Source organism: Capsicum annuum, chromosome 6 (genome assembly GCF_002878395.1).
Source record: "Capsicum annuum cultivar UCD-10X-F1 chromosome 6, UCD10Xv1.1, whole genome shotgun sequence".
Classification (NCBI taxonomy): Eukaryota; Viridiplantae; Streptophyta; class Magnoliopsida; order Solanales; family Solanaceae; genus Capsicum; species Capsicum annuum.
Window position 1 is genome coordinate 198,288,999 of NC_061116.1, and position 24,040 is coordinate 198,313,038.

General features: G+C 32.8%; 1 protein-coding gene across 1 annotated transcript; it reads right to left on the reverse strand.

Annotated features, from left to right (window-relative positions):
* Window positions 1–802: 802 nt before the first annotated feature.
* On the reverse strand, window positions 803–9,555 carry LOC107876079 (probable phospholipid-transporting ATPase 7). The gene is made up of 11 exons (XM_016723079.2): window positions 9,296–9,555; window positions 6,391–8,336; window positions 6,189–6,299; window positions 5,503–5,779; window positions 5,322–5,410; window positions 5,136–5,223; window positions 4,836–5,045; window positions 4,609–4,734; window positions 2,185–2,283; window positions 1,889–2,080; window positions 803–1,787 (listed from the first exon to the last, which is right to left on the reverse strand). The coding sequence occupies exons 2-11, from the start codon at window positions 8,166–8,168 to the stop codon at window positions 1,116–1,118; spliced, it is 3,642 nt and encodes a 1,213-aa protein (XP_016578565.1). The 5' UTR covers window positions 8,169–8,336; window positions 9,296–9,555; the 3' UTR covers window positions 803–1,115.
* Between the last annotated feature and the right edge of the window lie 14,485 nt (window positions 9,556–24,040).

The window sequence follows — 24,040 nt, forward strand, 5'->3', positions numbered from 1 at the left end:
TATACAAGGCAAAAAAATAAATGTTACTACGGGGTCATTTGGTAGAGTGTATTAAAAAATTAATGCATGTATTAGTTTAATATGTATTACTTTTGTACCCTATGTATATACTCTATTGTGTATTGAGGTGTGTATTACTAATACCTCAAAATCCATGGTATTAGCAATGCAATTGATCCAATACATGCATTAACATGATTAAAGATACTATTATCCCTTCAAAAAAGTTTCACATCCTTTCCAACATATATATGGAGGATATTTTTATAAAAAAAATAATTTTTTTTAGAAATTATTTAATTCATGTTATTTTTAATACATCAAAGCAAACACTACATAAGATTAATACAAGCATAACTAATGTAAGCATAGCTAACACAAGCATTACTAACACACCATATTTTGCATTATTCTTATACACTCTACCACGACCCCTAAGTATGCAAAGTAAGAGTTGGGTAGTTTGGCTCAACCTAAAATGAAAAGCTTGGCTCATTGTATTAATTTTGATATGAAAGTTGATAGATTGTTAGTTAAATCACCAAACAAAACCAAATTCCAGTGTCACAATCCCACTGCAAGCTTTAGTCAATGAATAAGCTCAACTACTTTTTTAGAAATTGCTACTTTAAGATACATTGCAAGATGAGATGACTTAGCTGAGATTTTAGGTTAGGAACGGATTGCTTATATAAACATATTATGTTTGGTAGACCTAAAAAGAGAAAACATTATTGTTATAATCACAATAATTAAGAAACGAAGAATAAGGATGGTCCAACTAAAAAGAAGAGAAAATAAATGGAGCAATGAAACATGATGTGAATATATAGTATTTTTCAAGGGGTATTTAAATATTCATAAGTTGTGTGAAGAAGAGTATATATACAAAGCAAACGATTAGAGAAGAAAAGACTATGATGTATTGGCTACTTTCCCAAGCTGTACGTGAATGATACGAGTATTGTACAATGCACGCTAATTTGGAACAAACGAATGACCTACACTAGACAAATAATTTTACAAATCAAGTCTAAAAAAGGGCCAGCAAAAGAATTGCAAATGGCCACAAACCCTACATATCTCAAAAGAAAGGAAAAATCAGTAATGCACAGCTATGATTGTGTTAACTCAATTTGGGGACCCATTGAGGAGTATTTTTTATGCAGCCTCCCTCTCAACTGCCTAATTTTTGCGTCTACTCTTGCTGTGAACCCGATGTTGGTCATCTGTCTTGCTTTAGACCGCTCTCTCTTCCACATATGATGATCTTCAACGTCTTTCTTGTAATACTTGATTTCTTGAATAATGTGATGATCCATCGGATTGAATGACCTTTGGAAAGATATGTGCGCAAGGTAGGGTAGAGTGCAGACGATGGTTACTAAAAGGGTGGTGCACCAGTAGACTGGAGCAGGTGCTAGAGCTTCCACCAGGACTCTGAAGGCGTATTTAGAATAATCTGGCGCTATCATGCCATAGATCAAAAGGAACAGGTACCAAGTAGCAATACTTCCCCAGATGAAAAAATGTTGTATCCATGTGAAATGACTCATTGTGAGTGCAATCTGGCAATTGACAGCCCAGATAATGCAGGTGAACATCGTAGTACCCATAGCAGTCAGGTCAGCAGTCTGGCCTCCACCACGGAAAGCTTGATCATAGAAGATGATAATGTTGAGGAAGAAAACAATGAGGGAGGTGTAGACACCATTGCCAAGCCAACCGAATATCCTATACCAATCAAAGAACAAGTTTTTGGGTCCTTGCTGGTACAGTGCTGGAAACTGCATACGGCAATGCAGTTTAAATTACTACTATTCAATGAAGGTTACCCTGAAAATTGATCTTTGAGGAACTCTGGGAAAATGGTATTGAGTACACTCACCTGTAAGCAAACTTCAGAAGATACATCCTGCTCGAATACTCCAAGGGCGATCACGGGCAGTGAGGTAAGAATCACATTGAACAGAATCATGTATGAATCATCATAAACAGACTGGCCCGAAAAACCCGCAAAAGCCTCAAAGTAAAAGAGTGTGAGCCCAAAAGCTATATTTTTGTAGAAGAAATAGCATATCTGCATGCAGAAAACACAGCAAGTTAGATGAAGCATGACAAGCATCCAAGAACCGAAACACGGTCCTTTTCTATCATAAAATGAAACAGATCCAAAGGAATTACCATCTGAGCGATTCGTTTGTAGCACCAATGCCCATGTACAACAAGAAGTCTCTCCAAGAACCGAAACTGAGCAATAGCAAAGTCACTAGACATCACAGCCTGCAAGAAGCTAATAATCAAGTAAGCCGACTTACAGCCTCCACGAGCAAAATATGCTTGCAGAGAGGGAAGTAGCCTAGTTTTATTCCTCAATCATTATACTCTGGTATGCGAAATTTTAAAAGCAGGTTCAGTTTATGTATAAAAAATGGAAAGTAAATATGAGTTGTTAAGTGATCTTTTTGCTTATAAATGCAGAATTGCTTTACTTGAGCCAGTGTATTTGACATCTTTCCAAATTACAGAAGAATTTCCGGATTCTACTTAGGCTAATCAGTCTTTGCAGATAACACACACCAAGAAGAATCAGGGAAACCTCTGTATCAAAGATAAATACTTCTCTTACTTTACTAATTTGAACTTACTTGGATCAAAGAAATGCAAGACTTAAGATATTACACACATTTTCCAGAAGTAACGAGAAATCTACAGTCATAAAATTTTTGACAAAGAAGAAGTGCTGCTTAAACACAGTGTGTAATTATTTGAAGATTCTACATTCCAGTTAAATATGCTGCGGTTACAGACCATAATCTGTGTGATCTTAACAATCAAAAAACAAAAGGGTGTGATCTTAACAATTGAAAAAAATGTGTGATCTTAACAAGCAAAAAAAAATCGGTGTGATCTAAAATGATCAGGGCTTCTTAAAAAGAGACAACTGATCTAGGTTGTTTTTGAGACGAAATAACATATTTTGCTATGAAATCACTTCCAATTTTTTGGTTAACTTCTATTATGCAGCAATCTACTCAGGCAAATGGATTTAGGATCATCTTTCCCAAGTAGGAAAGATTCTCCAACCCAGCTACTACCCTTCATTGGGTCAAATTGCTGATGTCAATCTGGCTAGCTTCTACAAAAGATGATACTAGGTGATATCTCTGAGGGAGACAAATATTCGGTAGAAAAAAAATTAAATTATCTCATAAATGCACTCAATCACCACAATCTTGTTCCCTCCCCTTTTCCCATGCCAGTGATTGCATTCAGGATCATCTTTCCCAAGTAGGAAAGATTCTCCAACCCAGCTACTACCCTTCATTGGGTCAAATTGCTGATGTCAATCTGGCTAGCTTCTACAAAAGATGATACTAGGTGATATCTCTGAGGGAGACAAATATTCGGTAGAAAAAAAATTAAATTATCTCATAAATGCACTCAATCACCACAATCTTGTTCCCTCCCCTTTTCCCATGCCAGTGATTGCATTCAGTATGTCTTTTCTGCTCTTCTCCAATGCAAGAAACATGGAAAAAGAAAGATCTAGGAAAGAATAAATGTAAGATACTCTCTCTCCAAAAGAACAAGAAGGGAAAATTTTACCCCGACCTAGCGCATGCACCAAACATGATGTTAGTTTACCACGGCTAAGTAATAAATTAGTAAACATACATATCAATTAACCCTCCCCATACCCCACTTTGTGGGAACACACTGGGTATGTTGTTGTTGTTGTACATAACAATTAACCAAGATTAGTGACGAACCTATAAAATAGACATGTGGCATGCACTTATTGCTTTTGTGCATGCACTGTGTGGGGGTAAGTTTTTTCCATAGAGAAAAGTAGAAAGATTATTTTAAGATGGCAGTGCTTAAGTTGGTCAAATTTACTCAAAAACACAGATGCAATTTGCTGAGTGGTTATAGTCAACTTTGTTTCTTGACAATAACGGTGTTGTCCATGCCAGCCTAAATAGGTTGTCAACTTTGATAAGATGGAAGGCACAGTGGAGAGATTGTGGCCAAGAAACAGCCTTCAAATCACATTTTAATGTCCTCAAACTTTTGAAGCATTTAAAAATGTGATATCAAATTGGTAATATCAGATCATTCTGGCAAGAAGTTTAAAGGGGTGAAAGGTTCTGGACAATCGTTTTTCTACAAATCAATGGGAAGAGTAGTGGTTTCCTTAAGTCTCTAGAAAAACCAGTTTTTCCTAATTAGGTCTGTGGTTTTGATGCTGCTTAAATTTTAAGTGGTCTTCTGACATTATCAAATGGTCAGCTATAAGCCCTAGTCACATATACAGATTCCAAGAAAACTGATAGAATGCATTATAATCCCAAGTTAAGAAAAGAAATTGTAAAATTGAACAAAATTGAAAGGGAGTTGAATCTGGCTATCTTGGGTTCACGGCTTTTAAAGGTTTACGTTGTTTCAAGTCAGTCTGTAAACTCTAATGTACGTGTGTTGCACCCCATTGATAGCATTTCACTAACAAAGTTCTAAAATACGGTATTGAAAAGTTATTGTCCTAAGGAAAATTTAAAATTCTTTTAGTATATTAACACCAAAAAGCCAGCTAGATGTATCACCAACCTGCATTCCTTCTGCACCACTAATACCAACTCCAATGTCCGCTTCTTGGATCATCCCAACATCGTTCGCACCATCACCAATTGCTAATGTGGTTTTTCCAGTTCCTTCCTTTACTAACCTAGTGACCTGCGACCAGATTGAATACAAATTAATGTAAGTACGACCAATTTCATGGGTAAATGTTTGGATTAGACTACAAAAGGTTAATTGGATTTCACATAGCTTACCAAGGCCTTCTGCTTAGGAGAGACACGACAGCAGATGACAGATGCACAATCGACTGCTAAATTCAAAAAATGATGTTTCATGTCATACGCCAAAGCATATGTTAGAGTTTTGCCATCAATAATCATGGCAAAGGCAGAATGTGGGTCCTTTTCAAGCTTGATCATTTGAGAAGCATTTGTGATTTGCATCAAGATGTTCTCCCTTATAGCCTGATTAGTGAAATAAAAGCAATTCAGGCAGCATGAATAATAATACAAGTAACAACTCAAAAAAAAAAAACTTGTTTTACAGTGATTTACCTGTTCAGAGCTTCTTTCCACCGAGTCTGCATTCGGCGTCGTTATGCATATTTTTCTCATCCCTTGCCGAAGTAGACTACATGCGTACCTGCACAGAAACAGGAGTATTATTTACCAGCTTGAATCCAATGAATAAACAAGTATGACTGAGATGGTAGCAGATATATTTTTGAGTTGGAGACAGACCCTATGTTGACGGCTGTTTCCATCTTGTCACCTGTCAGAACCCAGATCTTGAGACCAGCTTGCGCCAGTTTATCTATACACTGAGGAACCTGATGAAATGGTACAGATGCGAAATAGTCAAAAATTGCTACTATGTCTGAGAAAATGTAGTTTGGATTCTTGAGGAGCATAAAGTACATACTCCCTTCTGTAGTTTATCCTCCACAGCCGTAGCACCAACAAGGATCAATTCCTTTTCCATCATATCAGACAAATGTTCAAGCATGGCATCTCTATCACTGCCGATTGAAGCTTTTGCTATAGTAAATTCTTCATTCCATGCAGAGTACTCTGTCTCATCCAGCTTTTTGTAGGCAAGCACGAGAGTACGCAACCCTGCTTCCCCATAATCATTTAAATGCTTTGTGGTAGCCTCCTCAAATCTCCTTCCATTCTTTGCTAATCTCTCGTAGATAATGCTGCATATCCAAAAAAACAGCATATCATCTAAAAAAATTACATCGCAAAGGTCGCTGAAGGCCACATCTAAGACTAAACAATTAGCCAATCCAAGAGATAATCATAACTAAGAAATTCCTTTTTTATACATTCAGCAAACCCAAACTTCGCAACCCCCAGTGCCATGTCCGATCAAAGAAAAATGTGGGCTAGGAAATGAAAATTTCGGGAACAAAAATTTTAGGAAGGAAGAAAATTACCCAACACAAGGGGTGAGAGCGGGAGGTGGAAATGGAGAGTAATAACTAGAAAAATGATTGGAATTTACAGGTGTGTTAGCAGCACTTTTAAAAGCACAATAGACTATTTCAAGGAACCAGGAGTAGATACATAATAGAGACTTGTTTTAGAAAATGTCAAAGGAAAGACCTGTCAGCTCCTTTACACAAGAGAAGAATCTGGCCACTCTCATCTCGAATGATAACAGACATTCTCTTCCGCTTGCTGGTGAAGTCCAATAGATTGAGAACTTTGAATTCCCTAGAGTTAAAAGATCAAGAGTAAGTTGGTAATATACTAAATCGGTAATGCATCTCTTGAAAGCAACTGGGAAGTTTTGAGGCTGTCTCACCTTTCAGTGGGCTCTTGAAAAGAAGGATACTTCTCCCGAATAAAAACTCTTGATTGAGTTCTTTTACAGAACTCAAAGCCAAATTCCCTAGCTGCGACAAGAAATGCTGCTTCATCAGGAGACTCTGCTTCAAAATTGTAGCTGCCAGTCTCCTCATTTAACTCAGGAATAGCAGTATGACAAAGTGAGAGTATCCTAAAGAATAGCAAGATGATATCTGCATTTGGTTCCTTCATCCAATTTCCGTTCATAAGTCGGGTATCCTCAAAGCTGAACCCCTTTATTGCCAGCCTGGTCTCATCTTTAGAAGTGACGACCCTCTCTAGTTCAATTTCTGATGACTCTCTTCGTGACATGTCTGGATCTTGCCCACCAAGGTCCTCTGCCATCTGCTTTGCAGCTGCAAGTTCTACATCACTGGCTCGTGTCCCATATGCACTACCAGCAATGGAGCATTTTAGGAAGTCCATTTGGTTGCATGTCAAAGTGCCAGTTTTATCCGAGAGGATGGTATCAACCTGTCCCAACTCCTCATTTAAGTTTGATGTTCGTGCTTGAGCAGGAGTTCCTGTCTCTTCATCATACATATTAATATCCTGGTTTATGAACAATGCCTGTAGGACCTTCACGACTTCAATAGAAACATAGAGGGAGATAGGAATCAAATAGCCATATAATATCAGTGCAGTGATCAGATGGAACACAGCTGACAACTCGGGCCTGTTTGGATCAGTTATATTATTGCCCTTGTCTGAAGGCTGTGTATACCACCAGCGTGGCATGTCCAATTTTGTTTTTACGGCAAAGCCGATGGAACTGATAAATGATATCACGACAAGGAGGGTGAAGAGGATGTAAATTATCTTGTCCATCTGAAGTTCGATCCTACTCCTTTTTGAAGGAGATTCTGTAGAATTTTGCATAACTTTGGTGTCATGACCGGTAAATATAACAACTCCATAGATATATGCTGTATTCCTGAGCTTTGAATCCCTGAGGAGAATTTGAGTAGGATCAAGAGGATAAATCTGACGATCATATTCAAGGTTGCCCACAAAATTGTAAAGGTTAGGATTGGGATCTTCACATTTTATTGTAGCCTTGAATTCCTTGAAAGCGTCATTATCATCCAATGGTAGGGTAATCTCCAAAGCTCTTTTTACCTTCAAGTTTGTCTCTCCATCCAAATTCATAGTTTCCACATAACAGATTCCATCTTGATAACTCGATGATAAAAGAAGTAAATCAGCCGGAAAAAATTGGTCCTTCTCAACCTTCAAAATGTCTCCAACACGAATCTTCATCCATGGCTTTAGACCAAACGCACCACCTCCCTTATGTAGACGAGCTTTTCGCAGATTGACCTTCATATCTTGTATGAACCGCCGTGAGTCTTCCAATGCCTCCTTCGCCATACTCAACCCAACAACAAAGACCAAAGGAGCTATCATACTGATAGGTGAGAACGGAGAAAGACTTGTTGTGGCTGACAGAATTGCAGCAAGGAGGAAATACAAGTTAGCAACACGTCTGAATTGCTCAAACGTTGCTTTGGGAAGGAACGTGATGAAATTATACTTTGTTGTAGATATGTAGTTTGTGCGGTACTTAAAGGGTTTCTTTTCATGGAGATAGGACTGGTTGCAGTGAACTACTCTTGAAAAACCAGCACCTAGCTGATGGGGACCCTCTTCCTCATCAGTTCGTGGACGATAGCAACCAAACGTATAGAGATTACTCCACTGGATCTTTGCCCTTTTGCTACTACCTCGTGCCATTCTTTTCCTCCCAATGAAAGCCAAAATCAATCATACACCCACATTATACGTTTTAACAAAAAATACTATCAATTGCTTTCACCAGGACAATTAAATGGCGCCCTCATGCACAATATCCTACTCAACTGGATATGGAATCGACTTCCCTTCAACCCCGTGAGGTTTAAACTGTCAATGGAGAAAAATTGAATCTCATAAATTAGACAATACAAGAAATTGACATGCCAAGCCCATAACGCAACAACATACCCAGTTCAACCCCACAAAGTGGGGTCTGGGGAGGGTAAAGTATAAGCAGGCCTTACCACTATCTCTTGGAGGTAGAGAGGTTGTTTCCAAAAGACCCTCGACTCAAATAAAGCTCAAACCAGTAATTAAAAGGAAAAATGGTAGAGTGCAGAAACATGACAGCTAATAGCAAAGCAGAGCGGAGCATATATGCAAGGAACCGTAACATCAACACTAAGGTGTGATCACCGAAACATATTAAACAACATATGATCCAAGCCCATAACTCAAATTTTAAAAAATTCCACTAAAAACCCACCATCCTGATGATACACTAACCTCGAAAGCACGAATTAATTTCAGACGAATATAATTAACACTAAGATTCAACCAAAAAAAAAACATCCTTACACAATTACCCATCCAATTGCTAACAAAAAAGTGAACTACATTTTAGTCAACTAAACAAATAAATTAGGGGAAAAACCCTCCAACAGCATATCTACAAAAATACCAAAATCACAGCAGATTTAGCTTCTTATCCAAATCACAGCTTAAGTAAAGTTGACCAACCCAAAAAAAAAAAAAAAAACAAATGTTCGAAAATCAAAACGACGAAAACCCCAATTTGACTACCAAACCCAAAAACACAATAAATTTAAAAAAAAAAAAAAATCATCAAAAAAAAAAAAAAAACGAAAAAACACATAAAATTTCAGCTAAGCTTCAGCTAATTAAACCACATTAACAATAACAACATAGTAAATCAACCGACAAACCAAAATCCACATAGTTCTAACCCAATTCGTCCACTGACTCCAACAAACAAACAAATAAAAAAAATTAAACCAAAAAATAATGGAAAATAATTAATTTTATTAAAATGATAAAAAGCCCACCTGAAGTCAGCAAAAAAGCGAAGAGAGGAAATAGAGGATGAGTTGTAGAAAGTGAATGTATGTATAGAAGAAGAGAATAGCTTTGGCGTTGCAGAGATCGCGCAATGTAAAGAAGAAGAAGAGAGAGAAAGTGAGAGAGAGAGGATTTTGGGTTTAGCATGAAAAAAAAAAATAAAGAGAAAAACTTTGTTGTGAGTTGAAGATTCAAACAAGTTTCACTATTACTATTTCAGTGAAGAGCATTTTACTGATTTATTTATGGAGTAGTATTTAGTAAAATGTAGATGCATATAGGGCGGAGCTATGTAGTTGCGAGCGTTTAGCCAAATTCTTTTTTGCTAGAAAATTAGTATTTAGGTGTTTAGTCATATTTTATTGTGAAAATAGAATTTGATTTTTATTTTTAAAGTAAAAAATGATATTTAAAAATTTATATTGTATTTACTATTTAACCATAAAATACTCCTTTAGTTTGTTTTTTGCTAATTTGTTTTAAATTGAATTTCTATTTTTACTTGTCATTTTTTGACATATCAAGAAAAGACAAATTGTTTTTTACTATTTTATCCTTAATATTAATTATTTTTTTCTAAATTAATTTTAAGATGCAATATAAGCATCATTTAATATGTTACTATGGTAAAATAATTATGTTATTAATTATTATTCTTAATAAGTGTACCAACTCAAAATGTAATAAGTAAAATCGAACTGAAAAAGTAAATTGGAGTTGGTTTTTAAAATTTTGTGGTTAATTTAGAATGAAAAAGTTGAAAACATTCTTTTTATTTTTGAAAGTTCTTGAAAAAAAATGAAAATGAATTTTTTTTCAAATTTATGGCGAAACTTGAATTACTAAAAAAGTAAAAATTTTCATTGTCAAATACCTTTTATAAATGAAAATTGTGGATCGTAGAAGGATCGAATCGTGATAATTCTATCAGATGTAATCTTATTCTACATTTTTGAATATCATAAAAGGGTACGATAGTTCAACAAACTAAAGTATCAGCTATGAGCGAGCTTTGGAAAAGAGTTGGATTGCAAAGGTCTATTATTTTGTACGTACAAAAATCGAATGATAAAGATCTATTATAAGGGAAAGATGGAAACAGAAGGTTCTATTTATGCATTTTTTCTCTATATTTTTGTAAGAGCTTGTTTTTACGGTTTGAATCTATGATCCCTCATCACATGCAACAACTTTATTAATTACATCAAAAAATTATTTTATAATTGTTCTTAATTTTTTTTGTGTTACTCCTTTGGACTTTTTTTTTAAAATTACTATTATTGCTCTGCCATTATTTAGCTATATACTTTGACTATGACATGCCATTCACTACTATTTTACATCATTCTCTCAATTTTTATTTGTAAATAAAAATAATATCTATACTTGAATGTTTTCACTTTAGTGATTTAATTAATTATAACTGTATTGAAAAAGATAGTTATACTTATCATTTTTTTAAAGTTAACAAAAAATATCTTTGTACCGTGACGACTATGTCATATAGTGAAGTTGGTCATCCAAAAGAAATTAGGTAAATATCAATAGTTTGGTCAACTTTTACTTGACCAACTTCGTACACTCCAAATTGTCATAAAGAATACGATCCAAACTGTGGAATTTTTTTAATTTTTTTTTTAAATAAAGATATTAAATTAAATACAAGATTGATTTTGGCGTTTTAGGTTGATTGTATCTTTCTATCATACTAGTTTAGGTGTACGCGTCTTGCACCTATACCTCACTTTAATGAGTTCAAACATTACATTAAATAAGATATTTATTTAAATAATAAAAATAAATATAATAATTAAATTTAATATTTTTTAAGCATGTAAAGATGGAGAATTTATTTAATAAACCTAATCTTTATCAAATATATTTTTAAAAGTCGATCGACATTCATCTACTATTTATAAATTACAATAAACAATACAATGGTAGAGACGTCAAAATAATACAAACAACAACAACAACAACAACAACAAACTCACTGTATTCTCACCTAGTGGGGTCTGGGGGGTAAGATGTACGCAGTCCATACCTCTACCTCTGAAGAAGTAGAAAGGTTGTTTCCGATAGACCCCCGGCTCAAGGCACGAGATACCACACAAACACATAGTAAAGCACAGAAGCAGATTACATAACATAAATACGGCACCCATAAGTAATATAAAACAGAGGAAAGCAGAGGAAAACACACAGATTCGTAATAAAACATGGAACACGGAACACGGAATCATAACGGGAATAAAACCTCCACCAAGTAATTCTCTACACTAGCGACCCAAACTGGCCCTAGTCCTCTGCCGTAATTCGCGTCCTCCAGACCTTCCTATCTAGGGTCATGTCCTCGGTGAGCTGTAACTGTTCCATGTCCCGCCTAATCACCTCACCCCAGTACTTCTTCGGCCTACCCCTACCCCGCCTAAAACCATCCAACGCTAGCCTCTCACACCTACGGACTGGGGCATCCATGCCCCTCCTCTTCACGTGTCCGAACCATCTCAATCGTGCTTCCCGCATCTTGCACTCCACTGAAGTCACACCAACCTTCTCCCGGATAGTCTCATTCCGAACTCTATCCCCTCTAGTCAGCCCACACATCCAGCGCCACATCCGCATTTCTGCCACCTTCATTTTTTGGATGTGGGAGTTCTTAACTGGCCAACACTCCGCTCCATACAACAAGGCCGGACGGACTACCACCCTGTAGAATTTGCCTTTAAGCTTGGGCGGCACCTTCTTATCACATAGCACCCCCGACGCGAGCTTCCACTTCATCCATCCCGCCTCAATACGGTGCGAGACATCCTCGTCAATCTCACCGTTACTCTGGATCACGGACCCAAGATACTTGAAATTATCCCTCTTACATACCTCCTGTGCTTCTAGCTTCACTACTACCTCATTCTCCCGCCTCACGTCATTAAACTTGCATTCCACATACTCTGTCTTGCTTCTGCTCACCCTGAACTCTTTAGACTCAAGAGTTTGCCTCCACACCTCTAATTTGTCATTCACACCCCCTCGAGTCTCATCTATCAGAAGTACATCGTCTGCAAAAAGCATACACCACGGCACCTCTCCTTGAATACGCCGCGTCAACATATCCATCACCAACACAAACAAAAAGGGACTAAGAGTAGATCCCTGATGCAATCCTGTTAGGACAGTGAAATGCTCTGAGTCTCCTCCCGCCGTCCTCACCTGGGTTTTCGCTCCATCATACATATCCTTAATTGCTCTGATATATGCCAGCGGTACTCCACTCACCTCCAAGCATCTCCAAAGCACCTCCCTGGGGACTTTGTCGTAAGCCCTCTCCAGATCGATAAACACCATGTGCAGATCCTTCTTCCTTTCCCTTTACTGTTCCACCAACCTCCGTACCAGGTGGATTGCCTCCGTCGTCGAGCGGCCGGGCATAAATCCGAACTGGTTTTTCGAAATAGACACTATCCGTCTCAGCCTCACCTCGACCACTCTCTCCCAGATCTTCATAGAGTGACTCAATAACTTAATCCACCTATAGTTATTGCAACTCTGAATGTCCCCCTTATTCTTATAGAGAGGGATTATGGTACTCCACCTCCAAGCCTCGGGCATCTTTGCCGTCCTGAAGATTTCATTAAACAATCCAGTCAACCACCTTACATACAAATTTTTCTCAAAGTCATCCGACACTCATCTACCACCAATAAACAATAACAAAATAATACGATAATAGAGATATTAAAATAATAGAACTAAACCTAACCTTTACAAAAAAAAATTCCTCAAAGCCGACCAATATTTATCTATCACCTATAAACTGCAACAAAATAGTACAATAAATATGATATCAAAACAATACAATTAAACTTAAATTTTACACACACAAAATTCTCAAAGTCGATCAAGATTCATCTACGAACGGTAAACTACCACAAAATAACAAACTAAAAAGAAATATTACAATAATACAATTAAACCTAACCTTTACCTAAAAAAAAAAATCAAAACCGATCCACGTTCATCTAGAATCTGTAAATTAAAATAAAACAATAAGATGATAAAGATATCAAAATATTATAATTAAACCTAACTTTTATACGAGAAATTCTTCAAAGCCAACTGACATTCATCTACGACTCGTAAACTCTAAAAAAATATAATAGTGATCACAAAGCTTCGATTTTGATCCAACTAATTCTTGTGTGAGCGAAAATTTCAACCCTAGAGAATGATTTTGAATGAAAACAAAGAAGATATATATACACACACATGTTGAATTCTATTATGCTGAAAAACTCAGTGAAAAATTTGAGGATTAGAAAATCAAGCATCCACCAATCTAGACACGCAATTGAATTCAGTTAGATAAACATCAATCATATTCTCCCAATAGGCAAATCGACGTCTCAATATTTATAGAAGTATTTTCTTAATAATATTTTTTCAATTGAACAATAGAAATAAAAATATTAAATAATTCTCCTACTATATATTTTAGGAGTCTCATATATTTTAGAAAGTCTAGTAGAAAGGAAAATATTAATTAATTCTCCTACCATATATTTTAGGAAGTCTAGTTAATATTATAAAAAATAATTAAATAGTAAATTAAAATAATAGTGAAAAGACAACTTTGTCAAAAGAAAAGTCTTTTAATAAAGGATAAAAAGTTCAAATCACTTTTCTAATAGTCTTCACACTTTTAGTATATTATAGATTTTATTATAGTCTTTATTTTAATTGCTATCGCTAGTTGCAAAATCTGAAATGAATTTCTCTCCCCAACTTTGTCTTAAAAATCAAACCTCCCCTCAACTTTGAACAATAATCATACTCCCCCTTTATCTTAATTGACTTTTCAAAATTCCTATTTTATCCTTTATCATCAAATTTTTTATTCATTTTTTTAACTTCTTTAAAATCATCATATTTTCATTTAAAAAAAAAATCATATAGCAATTTTTTCATAAAAACATAAACATTATTCATCTAACAAATTTTTTATAAAAACATAAACATTATCTTCTAGAAAGTAAAAAAAGTAAAAAATATATAAGCTAGTGATTATCTTTATGAAGTAAATTAGCATAATAGGAAAAATAGTTTTATTAATAATAATCAAAACTATAATATTTATTTTAACAAGTAAAAATAATAAGTACTACTAATTTTATAAACATATTTCAATGCAAGAAATACAAACAATAAATGAAAGAGATAAGCCTCTAGTATCACTCCGAACTATGGTCAAAGTTATTACGACACACTCCAACTTCACAGGGGTCCTATTATCCCCTAAACTCAAATTTAGCGTATTTTTATTATTTTTTTGTGCTAATGTAAAACCTTTATTACATAAAATGGAGCTCATATCAAAGGTGTCACGTCATCTAAAACGATTGACAAAAGGTATCATGTTAACTAAAAAGATTGACAAAAATACGCTAAAATTTAGTTTAAGGGGTAATAGGACCCCCGTGAAGTTGAGGTGTGTCGTAACAAATTTGATCATAGTTCGGAGATACTAGATGTTTTTCTCGAATAAAAATAAGGTCAAATTTTAAAGATTATATTTATTTATACAAGTTATAAAATATATAATACTCTATTAATGACAATCACAACTTATTTATTGATATAGACAATAGATAATATCGTTTTTATCACTTGATCCTCAGGCTAAAATAAATATTTTAGTTTATCTGCTCAATTTGTGAAATCAAAAAAATTGTATTATGTTTTTTTCTATCCTTTAGTGTTAAATAACTATATAAAGCAACAGTATAAACAAATTTAAAGTTTCAAATTATCATTAATAAGGTTAATTTAGCGAAATATACATCTACGTAAAATTTTCTTAAGGATTGTGCTATATCAACAAAAAGTTAAGTAATACGAAATAAATTTAGTAAGAGAGTGATAAAACATGAAAATATATGCACATGCATGTACATACCTATGTATATACACACAATTAGGGACGAGTTGCTTGGAAACAAGTTATTCCGGGATTAATTATTACAAAATAAGTTTTACTAACATGCATGTGTGATAATTTATCTCATCACTGTGGTATAAATGGTGAGACAAATAATTTTGAAACTACCTAATACATCTAATTAAACGTAGGATAAATAACATGAACTTTATTTCTGAATTATTATAATTATACCTCACACCAAACGACTCTTTAATACATATAATGCTAAATTAACGATCTTAAAAATAATATAGAATTTTGTGATAGATTTATGAAATGTATTAATTTACGTATAAAGTTAATAAATTTAAATAAAATGCTATAAATATCCATGTTAAAAAAATATTCATTCCATATAATATAAAAAGATATTACATAAATATAGAATTAAAATTATAAGGATAAAATGAACATTGCATAGGATAAAGGGGGAGTATGATTATTATTCAATGTTAAGGGTGAAATTTAATTTTTTAATCAAAGTTTGGAGGTGAAAATAATTTTCACCCTTTAAAGAAGTAAATATAGGAAAAACTTAATTTTGTAAATATAATTTTTACCTTATTGCCTCTAATAACTCAGCTCCTTGCCACCATGTCACTCTCTATCTCTATCTCTTATAGTATTTACTTAGATCATATGCAGATGTCTTTAGGAATATAGTTTTAATTACATACCAAACACAATAAAATAAATAAAAAATTTACTTATTTTCCCCAAAAAAGAGCATCATTTATAAAAATACATTTCGTCGAACCGAATGCACTCTTTTAAATTAAGTAATAATTTAAAATGTCTCACATGGATTAAGTAGGAAAAAATTCATTCCACTGGCATCGTTTGCTTTATAACCTTCACCTGCCTTCGTTTCAAATTATGCAAATATAATTCAGATTAATGCGTTTATGAGAAATCCATATTATAGTAATAAAAGAATAGAAAGTAAATTATAAATATCTATTAAAATTTGTTCTTGTGATTATAAAAACATTTCACTCTTCGTGAAAATGTAATATCCCACAAAAAAAAAATTAATTGTTTTCTTGGTTCATTATAATTTTAGAAAATTTAATGTCAAATCTTTTTTTTATTTTTATATAAATGAAATATTTAATGGAATAATTTTCTTCAATTTAATTGTAATAGGTTGTCTTGCACCATTTCCTCTCAAATAAGCTAAAAAAATTCTACTACTATTTTAAAAATTTCTCCATTTTTTGTCATTATTGTCAGAAATACATACTCATATTAGTAATTTAATAATGATTCCAGATTAAATAAATTATTAATAATTTAAGAAGGAAGCAAAGAAAGAGTATTTGAATGGGTTGTTCCCTCTATTTGATACGTGGCACCAAACAACACATCGAAGATGATTGTTTTTTCTGACTCATTTGCCCCACATTACTCTATTAATTAATCAGAGCCGGCACTCAGCTATTTGCCTTTTTATTTTATTGTGTGTTCGATATATATATTGAACTTCTCATCAATTTGATTCGCGTATTGTATTGCCTGTTTTGAAAGTGATGTTATTATTTTCTTCGTATATAAGATTCGAACTTAAGATATCTATTAAGGGTGCAACAGTCCCGTACTACACCACAAAACATGATGATTTAGACCATTTTTTTTAACTATAGCTGATGTTTTTATTTTTTATTTATTTTCTAATATTTGGATTTGTATTTAGACTCGATAAAATTTGAATTAGTACCTGTTTTTATGGCTGATGGCTCCGATAGATTTTTTATTACATTATTTTTTGATTCGCATAAATTAAAACTCAAAATGTGGGAAAATCTTTAATCACCCTACCGAAAATTGTTGGTAATTGCTAGTAATATTCAACGTCAAGCCCATAACACGGAGTCATAAACAACTCCAACAGTTTGAACAATTCCGATTATGAAAATCGAACATTTAATTTGGTTGGTATCTCCTTTTCAGTGCAATTATGTCATAATTTTTCTATTATATATCTAGTCTAATATGGAATAATATTTACAAGAATTAGCTCCGCGACAATAAAACACATAACAAATAGTACATTAAAAAATTAATAATTTACATTAGAATTTTTGTATTATTTTTGGTGTAACATTGACTGGAAACCAAATGAATAATTTTTTGTGTTGTTTAATGATACATTGATATACAGTGCATTCCTATCTAATTATACTCCCAAACGGCTTTTCTTTTCCTTTTTTTCCTGCACATGGTATTTACTGAACTTTCGAACGAAATTTGAATTTTTTGGCCGGACAGATACAAACAAAAAATAAAGTAGGTCTATTGGATATTCACAAGTTTTTATAATCCAACCTAAAATATAAGAATAATCCTACTTCTTTTTAATTTGCAGATAATCTCACTCATGTAAGTTGTTGTTTGTCATCTAGTAATACTCTTATTCTTCTAATTTTAGAAAATAAATTTAGTTTATAGTAATTTTCTCCTCCTGTAATATGTAGATGCTTAATGAAAGTATCTTAGAGCTCTTGACTAATTAAATACCTTGTTTGCAACATAATTTAAATTCATAGAAAATAAATTTTAATCACAAACGAAAATATGAAGTAGCAAGAATTTTATATTGATAAACGATTGTGGTTACAAATTTGTTCCTCCCTTGATTTTCTCCGTAATTTGAGGACCGTTAGTGGCTTATTCTCGAACATATAATGATCTCTTTATGAATATCCCATGATTTTTTGTGGGATATTGGAGATCTCGATCTTTTTACGAATATCCATCAGCTTATGGGATATTCAAGATTGTTGATCTTTCAGCTTATGTGGGATATTCAAGATGGTTGATCTTTTTACGAATACCCATGAGTTTATGGGATATTCAAGATACCTGTTTCAGAGAATATATTACCCTTTAAATAGGCAGAATTTAGGGTTTAGGTAGAGTAGCATCAAGCTAGATTTAGGGTAAAGTAGCCCCAAAGAATTCTAACCAAAATTGAACTTTTTTTTCAGAATCCACAAAATTTCAATATCTACAATCTTTCATATTTAATAACAACAATCTAAATGAAAAAAAAAAAAAAAACATGGTAAATTTAAAAACATAAAAAGTAGTAATGAAATTTTGTTTTTTTTCCCCTAAAAACCATAAATTTTTGAACGGAAGGGAGTAATTTCTTTCTTTATATTTTCAGTATTACTAATTTGGTATACTGTATTAATATTATTATACGCGTATTTTTTTTTTTTTTGAATTGTAACGCAGTGTCAGTAGTTGACAAAGTTAACTTGCGAAGTTAGAACAAGAAATATTGATTGATTTGCATTAAGCGTACGTATAGTAGTACTCTATGAAGTAACAGTGGTACGTTATAAATATGGTCGTTGGAGAAGTTAAAGTTTGGGACCTACTACAGTTGAGGGCTCCCACTCTCTATAGCAAAAATGAAATATGAAAAATCCTTCATTTAATAAATTGATTATTTCTTAAGAATTGATTGGAAGGACATGACTCCTTTTCACTATCAAAAATATTTATTATATTGATTTGAGACTCGATTAATTTAGATGCATTACAAAATTCCACGTAGTAAAACGTATCTCTTTCATGATCTTTCAAAGATCTAAAGCCACTAAATAAGCCTTCATTCTCAGTATTGTCCATAACTAATAATTTTTATCAATGATAATTTTTACTAAAAGAGTTCATAAGTGAATATATGAACTAATCAAAGGGGTTCAACATCTACTATATATCCATAAAATTTAATTTTAACCGTGTATATATAGCATAACTTTTCACTAAAGGGAGTTCGGATGAATCCCCTAGCCAAAGGATAGCTCCGCCCCTAATTTTCACCATCAAAAATTGGAGTTGATTTGGAAAAAGTAATTCCATTCTTGATCTCACTCAAAAAAAAATTACCGGCTTCATTCTAAGATCTCAAACTCGAGATTTTTAACTAAGGACCCCACCATAATCAGGTGCAGAGCTCAATATAAATTACAAATCAGCAAAATCAGGTAATTTTTCCTCGAAACTTATATTTATATAAAAAAATTCGATCATTATGTATAAAAAAAAATGTATCAAAAGAGCAGAAGCAAAGAGAGTTACGTTTCGAAACCTATAAACAACAAAAATTAAAATCTAACTCTCCCTACAACCTTAGATGTTACAAAAGAATTTGTTTATGGGCATCTTTATTTTTTCTTTTTCGTGAGTCAATTTCTTATTCCAAACAAGGGTCCGCACTAATTGTAACATTGACTTTTCCTCTATGAGTCATCGTTTTCTAAAATTTGCAAAAAAATCTAAACGTGATTAACAAGTTTAGGGTGATAGTGGTATTACAAGTTGTTTAATTGTCATTTCCAATATAAAGTTTACTAAAAATTGACACTTATCATCTTGATTAATTAGAAAAAATACACCATCTCACGTGGGTTGGGCCATACATGATACATCTCAACGTCAAAATGTAGTAACTTGGTCACTTCCTTCAAATAGTTTTCTTTTTTTTTTTTACAAAAAATAAAATAAAAATTCTTCTTCTTTGTTTTGGATTATAAAAGGACTTAAGAAAACACGTTTTCTAGAAATTTTGCATTTTAATTTTTGGGGTGAAATAGTGTAATTGGGTTGGATCTAGTTTGGAAGGAGAAAATTAAACTTGCAAGTGGTTAGTTATTTCATTCTGAGGTTCAACCTAAATATTGGATGTATAAATTTCAATACAGATAAACCACTAAATATTTCGTATTGGTGTGTTGATGAAAACTAATAAATACTAATTTATTAAATTAGTCAAAATATGCGTGATCTAGGCAATTTCTAGTGTAGCTTGATTAAACACTTGTACTCGTTATAATACATTAATTTATAAGGTTTTGAATGAATAAAGAGTAGAGAAACAGATACAATCAGGTGGAGTGTTAAGTATTTTTTCATTCTTATCCGAGCTTTTATGTAAGGAGTCACTTTTGATAGAGAGCATTTTACCCTATACCTTATAATGAACTCTCCGACGTGACTCAAAATTAATCGGATTTCAATGAAGGTATGAGCGGAAAACCAAAAAAACTTTAATATTTATTAGACTTTATTATAGCACAATCAAAGTCATCCGAAATAGGTGTGGAACATGAGAATAAGTTGCATTTAATTAGCCGGCCATACAAACTCATGGAACCCACCACTGCTTAATTCAGGCCGCTGATATTTTCAATGCTATTCCTTCCTTTCATTTTAGCTGTTGTTTTAATATTTTAATTATTTTTTTTTAAAAATAATAAATACAAAGTTTGATTATTGACGATTACTTCTTTAATGTTAAGGATTTAATTGGAAATAACTGTCAATTTTGATCCTAATTTTTAAAGTTAACACTTACTATGAGAGAATTTTTTAAGCTAAAACGAGAGGAGAAGTAATATACCGAGTTTCGCTAATTTATGGCATGATTATTATTTCTGTTTTGCAATTATTAAAAAAAAAAAAATTGGCATTTTTGTTCCCAATTTATTTTGTTAGATGACTTTCTAGGTTCCGCCACTGACGACGAAGGGTGGTCAGATGAACACGTCGGGATTTTTTTTTGAGTATATAAGTTAAATATAGATATTTAAGGTTATATACATGTTGTTGCATACCCTTAACAAGCTAGAGAAAAGCATAGTCATTAATCAAAAATCTGACTCCGCCTTAGTCAAATGTCTCTCTAGAAAAAGCTCCCACCTCTTTTTCCTCTCCCCTTCACACAATATGTGTAATTGATTGGCATTTTCTTGGTTTGTTTCTTCCAAACAACTGAAGTTCACAATTCACACGTCAAAAAAAAAAAAATATTCATATAATTATTTGACTCAAATGTGCAAATATGACTATGAAAGTAGTACTGCTACTAAAAATGCAATGGTAACTTCAGTTACAAATATGACAATAGAAAAATGGAAAACAATGCCAACTTATACTCACTCCGTTTCAATTGACATAACATAGTTTGATTAGACAAAATTTGATAATAAATGAAGATTTTTAAAACTGGTGATCTTAAGCACATCGTTGAGTCATGACATTCTGTGATTATAAAAAGTTTTCATTAAGCATAAAGTAAAAAAATTAACAATAACTTATTGTCACAGTATATTATACTTAAAAATATAGATCCACATTAATTAAGACCAAGAAAACAGTTGGCTAGCAAAATTAAACTATACTAAATATATAGTATATGGGAAATGGTCATAGGTTTCTGCCCTTTTAGGATTAATTTGTAGGTAAGTATTTTCTATCTTTCGTTTAGAGTACCTTGTCCTATTATTGCGAGTAAAGCATCACGTACCATCGAATTATGAACCAATTTGCTACGATATATTTCATTTTTATGGGGTTCTACTACCCTCACCCCACCCCATCCTCTCACTCTTAATTCAATTTTAGCGTATTTTTATCACATTTTATGCTAACGTGACATCTTTTGCCAATCTTTTTAGCTGAAGTAATACCTTTGACGCGAGTTTCATTTTATGTAATAAAGGTGTCATATCAGCACAAAAGTGTGACAAAAATAAGTTAAAATTGGGTTCAGGGGACAATAGGACCCTGAGAAGTTGGAAAGTGTCATAGCAACTTTGGTCATAGTTTGAGTGGGTACTGGATGCTTATCTCTATTATTACTATTTTTTAAATTGGGAGTTGGGGAAGGGAGTGAAGGAGGAACTAGAATGTAGAAAATCAAACCTTCGCCAACATGATAAAAATTTAAATACATTAATCAATTAAGCTACTAAGATTCTCGAAACGAGAGGATCTTGTTTTCTTGTTGGGAGAGCGAGGAAGGAATTTAATTGTTGGTAAGTATGGGTGTTTCTTACACGTCATGCTAGAATTTCACAACAACATTGTACATATATATCTAGTCAATGTCATTCTTTCCATGCCATATCCATAATTGTAACACTTGCGTATCTCTTTATTCTTTCTTCTTGCAAACAAATTTACAAAAAAAAAATAAAAAATAAAAAAATCTGGAAGGTATATAGAAACTTCCTAGTGACTTACTCAGTAAGATTACTAGCAACACATAAAAAGGTTAATTTGCCTTTTATTTTTAATAATTCAGACTACCTTATTCTTCTTTATTTATAGTTAGTACTAATAGTTGCTTGCCACTATGTGAGTCTGTGAAAAAGAAAGGCATGTTCCATAAATTATATGCACGTTTTGTGGGATTGATTTTTTAATTTGTATCCTTTAATAATTAAATATATATATATAGAAAAAGAAGCAAATATATCCCTCAACTTTTCAATTTAAAGCAAAAATATATCCTCCTTTAAAAAAATGGAGTAAATATAGCCCTGACGTATGTAGAATGGTGCAAGTATAACCATATCGTCTATGTAATAATGCAGATATACTTAATATCAGAACATTCATATACTTGACTAAATAAATTTAAATTTATATCATATTCTCTCCGGTGAAAGTCATATAAGGATACATTTTTTTTTTTTAATTATTTAAGGGTATATTAAAGGTGTGATTCACCTTGTTTTCTGCTTGTAGGTCAGATGAGGATTGATATATCACTTTAGGTAGGTCGACTATGATGTTGTTTTCCCATATATTACACTTTGACTCAGTAAAGGTAACATACAACAGCAAATAATTGTATATGATAATTTAATATCACCAAAATAAAATAAAATTAAAAGATATTATAAAATAAATAATACATTGATACGTGTATATACGTAAGTTCCTTGTTGAAAATAAGCCAAAATGACAGAAGCAGCAGATAATGAAATAATATGAAGCTAGTTAGATGCATTACTTTTAATGAGAAATTAACATAAATAAATAGCCACCTATCAAAATAATAAAGTACTAGCATATGTAATTAGTTCTAACCAACTGCCAAATGTGTAACTAGCTCTTGTTTAATTGGGAAAATATATGGCATATATCTATGCTCTATAAATAACAGTCTAATTACAAACTTAATAAAAATCTTAAAGGGTCACATATATTTTGACAATTTCAATAAATTTTTTTGTGATCATTGTTGTTCTTGGCCCAAAGTTGTTTTTGTTCTTTAATTTTTCTTTTAGTCGGTTACCAAAATGCAACCTAATTGATTCGACGTGGGCACCAAAAACCTGATATTGTGAATCACATAATTTATTAGATAACAAGAATGTATGAAGTTTTTATAATTTGTAGTATATATATGATTTGAATATTAAATATTCAGCATATTTTATAATAGGACAACATGGGATTAGGTGCAAGGTGCAGTGGATAGAAAGTGTCTAAGATACTGTTGTGTACTTGTGTAGGCTTCATATGATGTTAGCTTTGTCAGAGATAAGTTTTGTTGAACCAGAATTTTGTTAACTAAGTAAAGTAACCTTTTCTTTTTTGTGAAGTTAATTCATTAATATACAAAGAGATCATAAAATGAAACAAAAGATTCAAGATAACTTTTCCTAGACGTATCCACTCTATCTTTTGTATTGTAGAGAGATGATTTTCGATAGCTTAACAACAGCAACAACTATATTCTCTATTCAAATATTAAATGTTTATTTGACACAGAATTCAAACTCCTGACCCGGTGAATAAGGAATCCTATCTTTTTGTTACTAGTAGTATTTTCTATTTAAACATGAAGCTTTTGTTTACCTCAAAGTTCGAACTCATGCATGTGTCACATTCTTACCATGAGAGGAAGCTTCTGTTTTACCTTTTTAATCAGATGGAAATACTTTTTCAT

Excerpts from the sequence above, each read along its gene's own strand:
- LOC107876079 (XM_016723079.2), bottom strand. The coding sequence starts at position 8,168 with ATGGCACGAGGTAGTAGCAAAAGGGCAAAGATCCAGTGGAGTAATCTC. Across the intron at positions 5,411-5,502 it reads AGGATAAACTACAGAAGGGA|GTTCCTCAGTGTATAGATAA; the intron begins GTATGTACTTTA and ends CCATTTCATCAG. Across the intron at positions 2,081-2,184 it reads ACAAACGAATCGCTCAGATG|ATATGCTATTTCTTCTACAA; the intron begins GTAATTCCTTTG and ends TTCTGCATGCAG.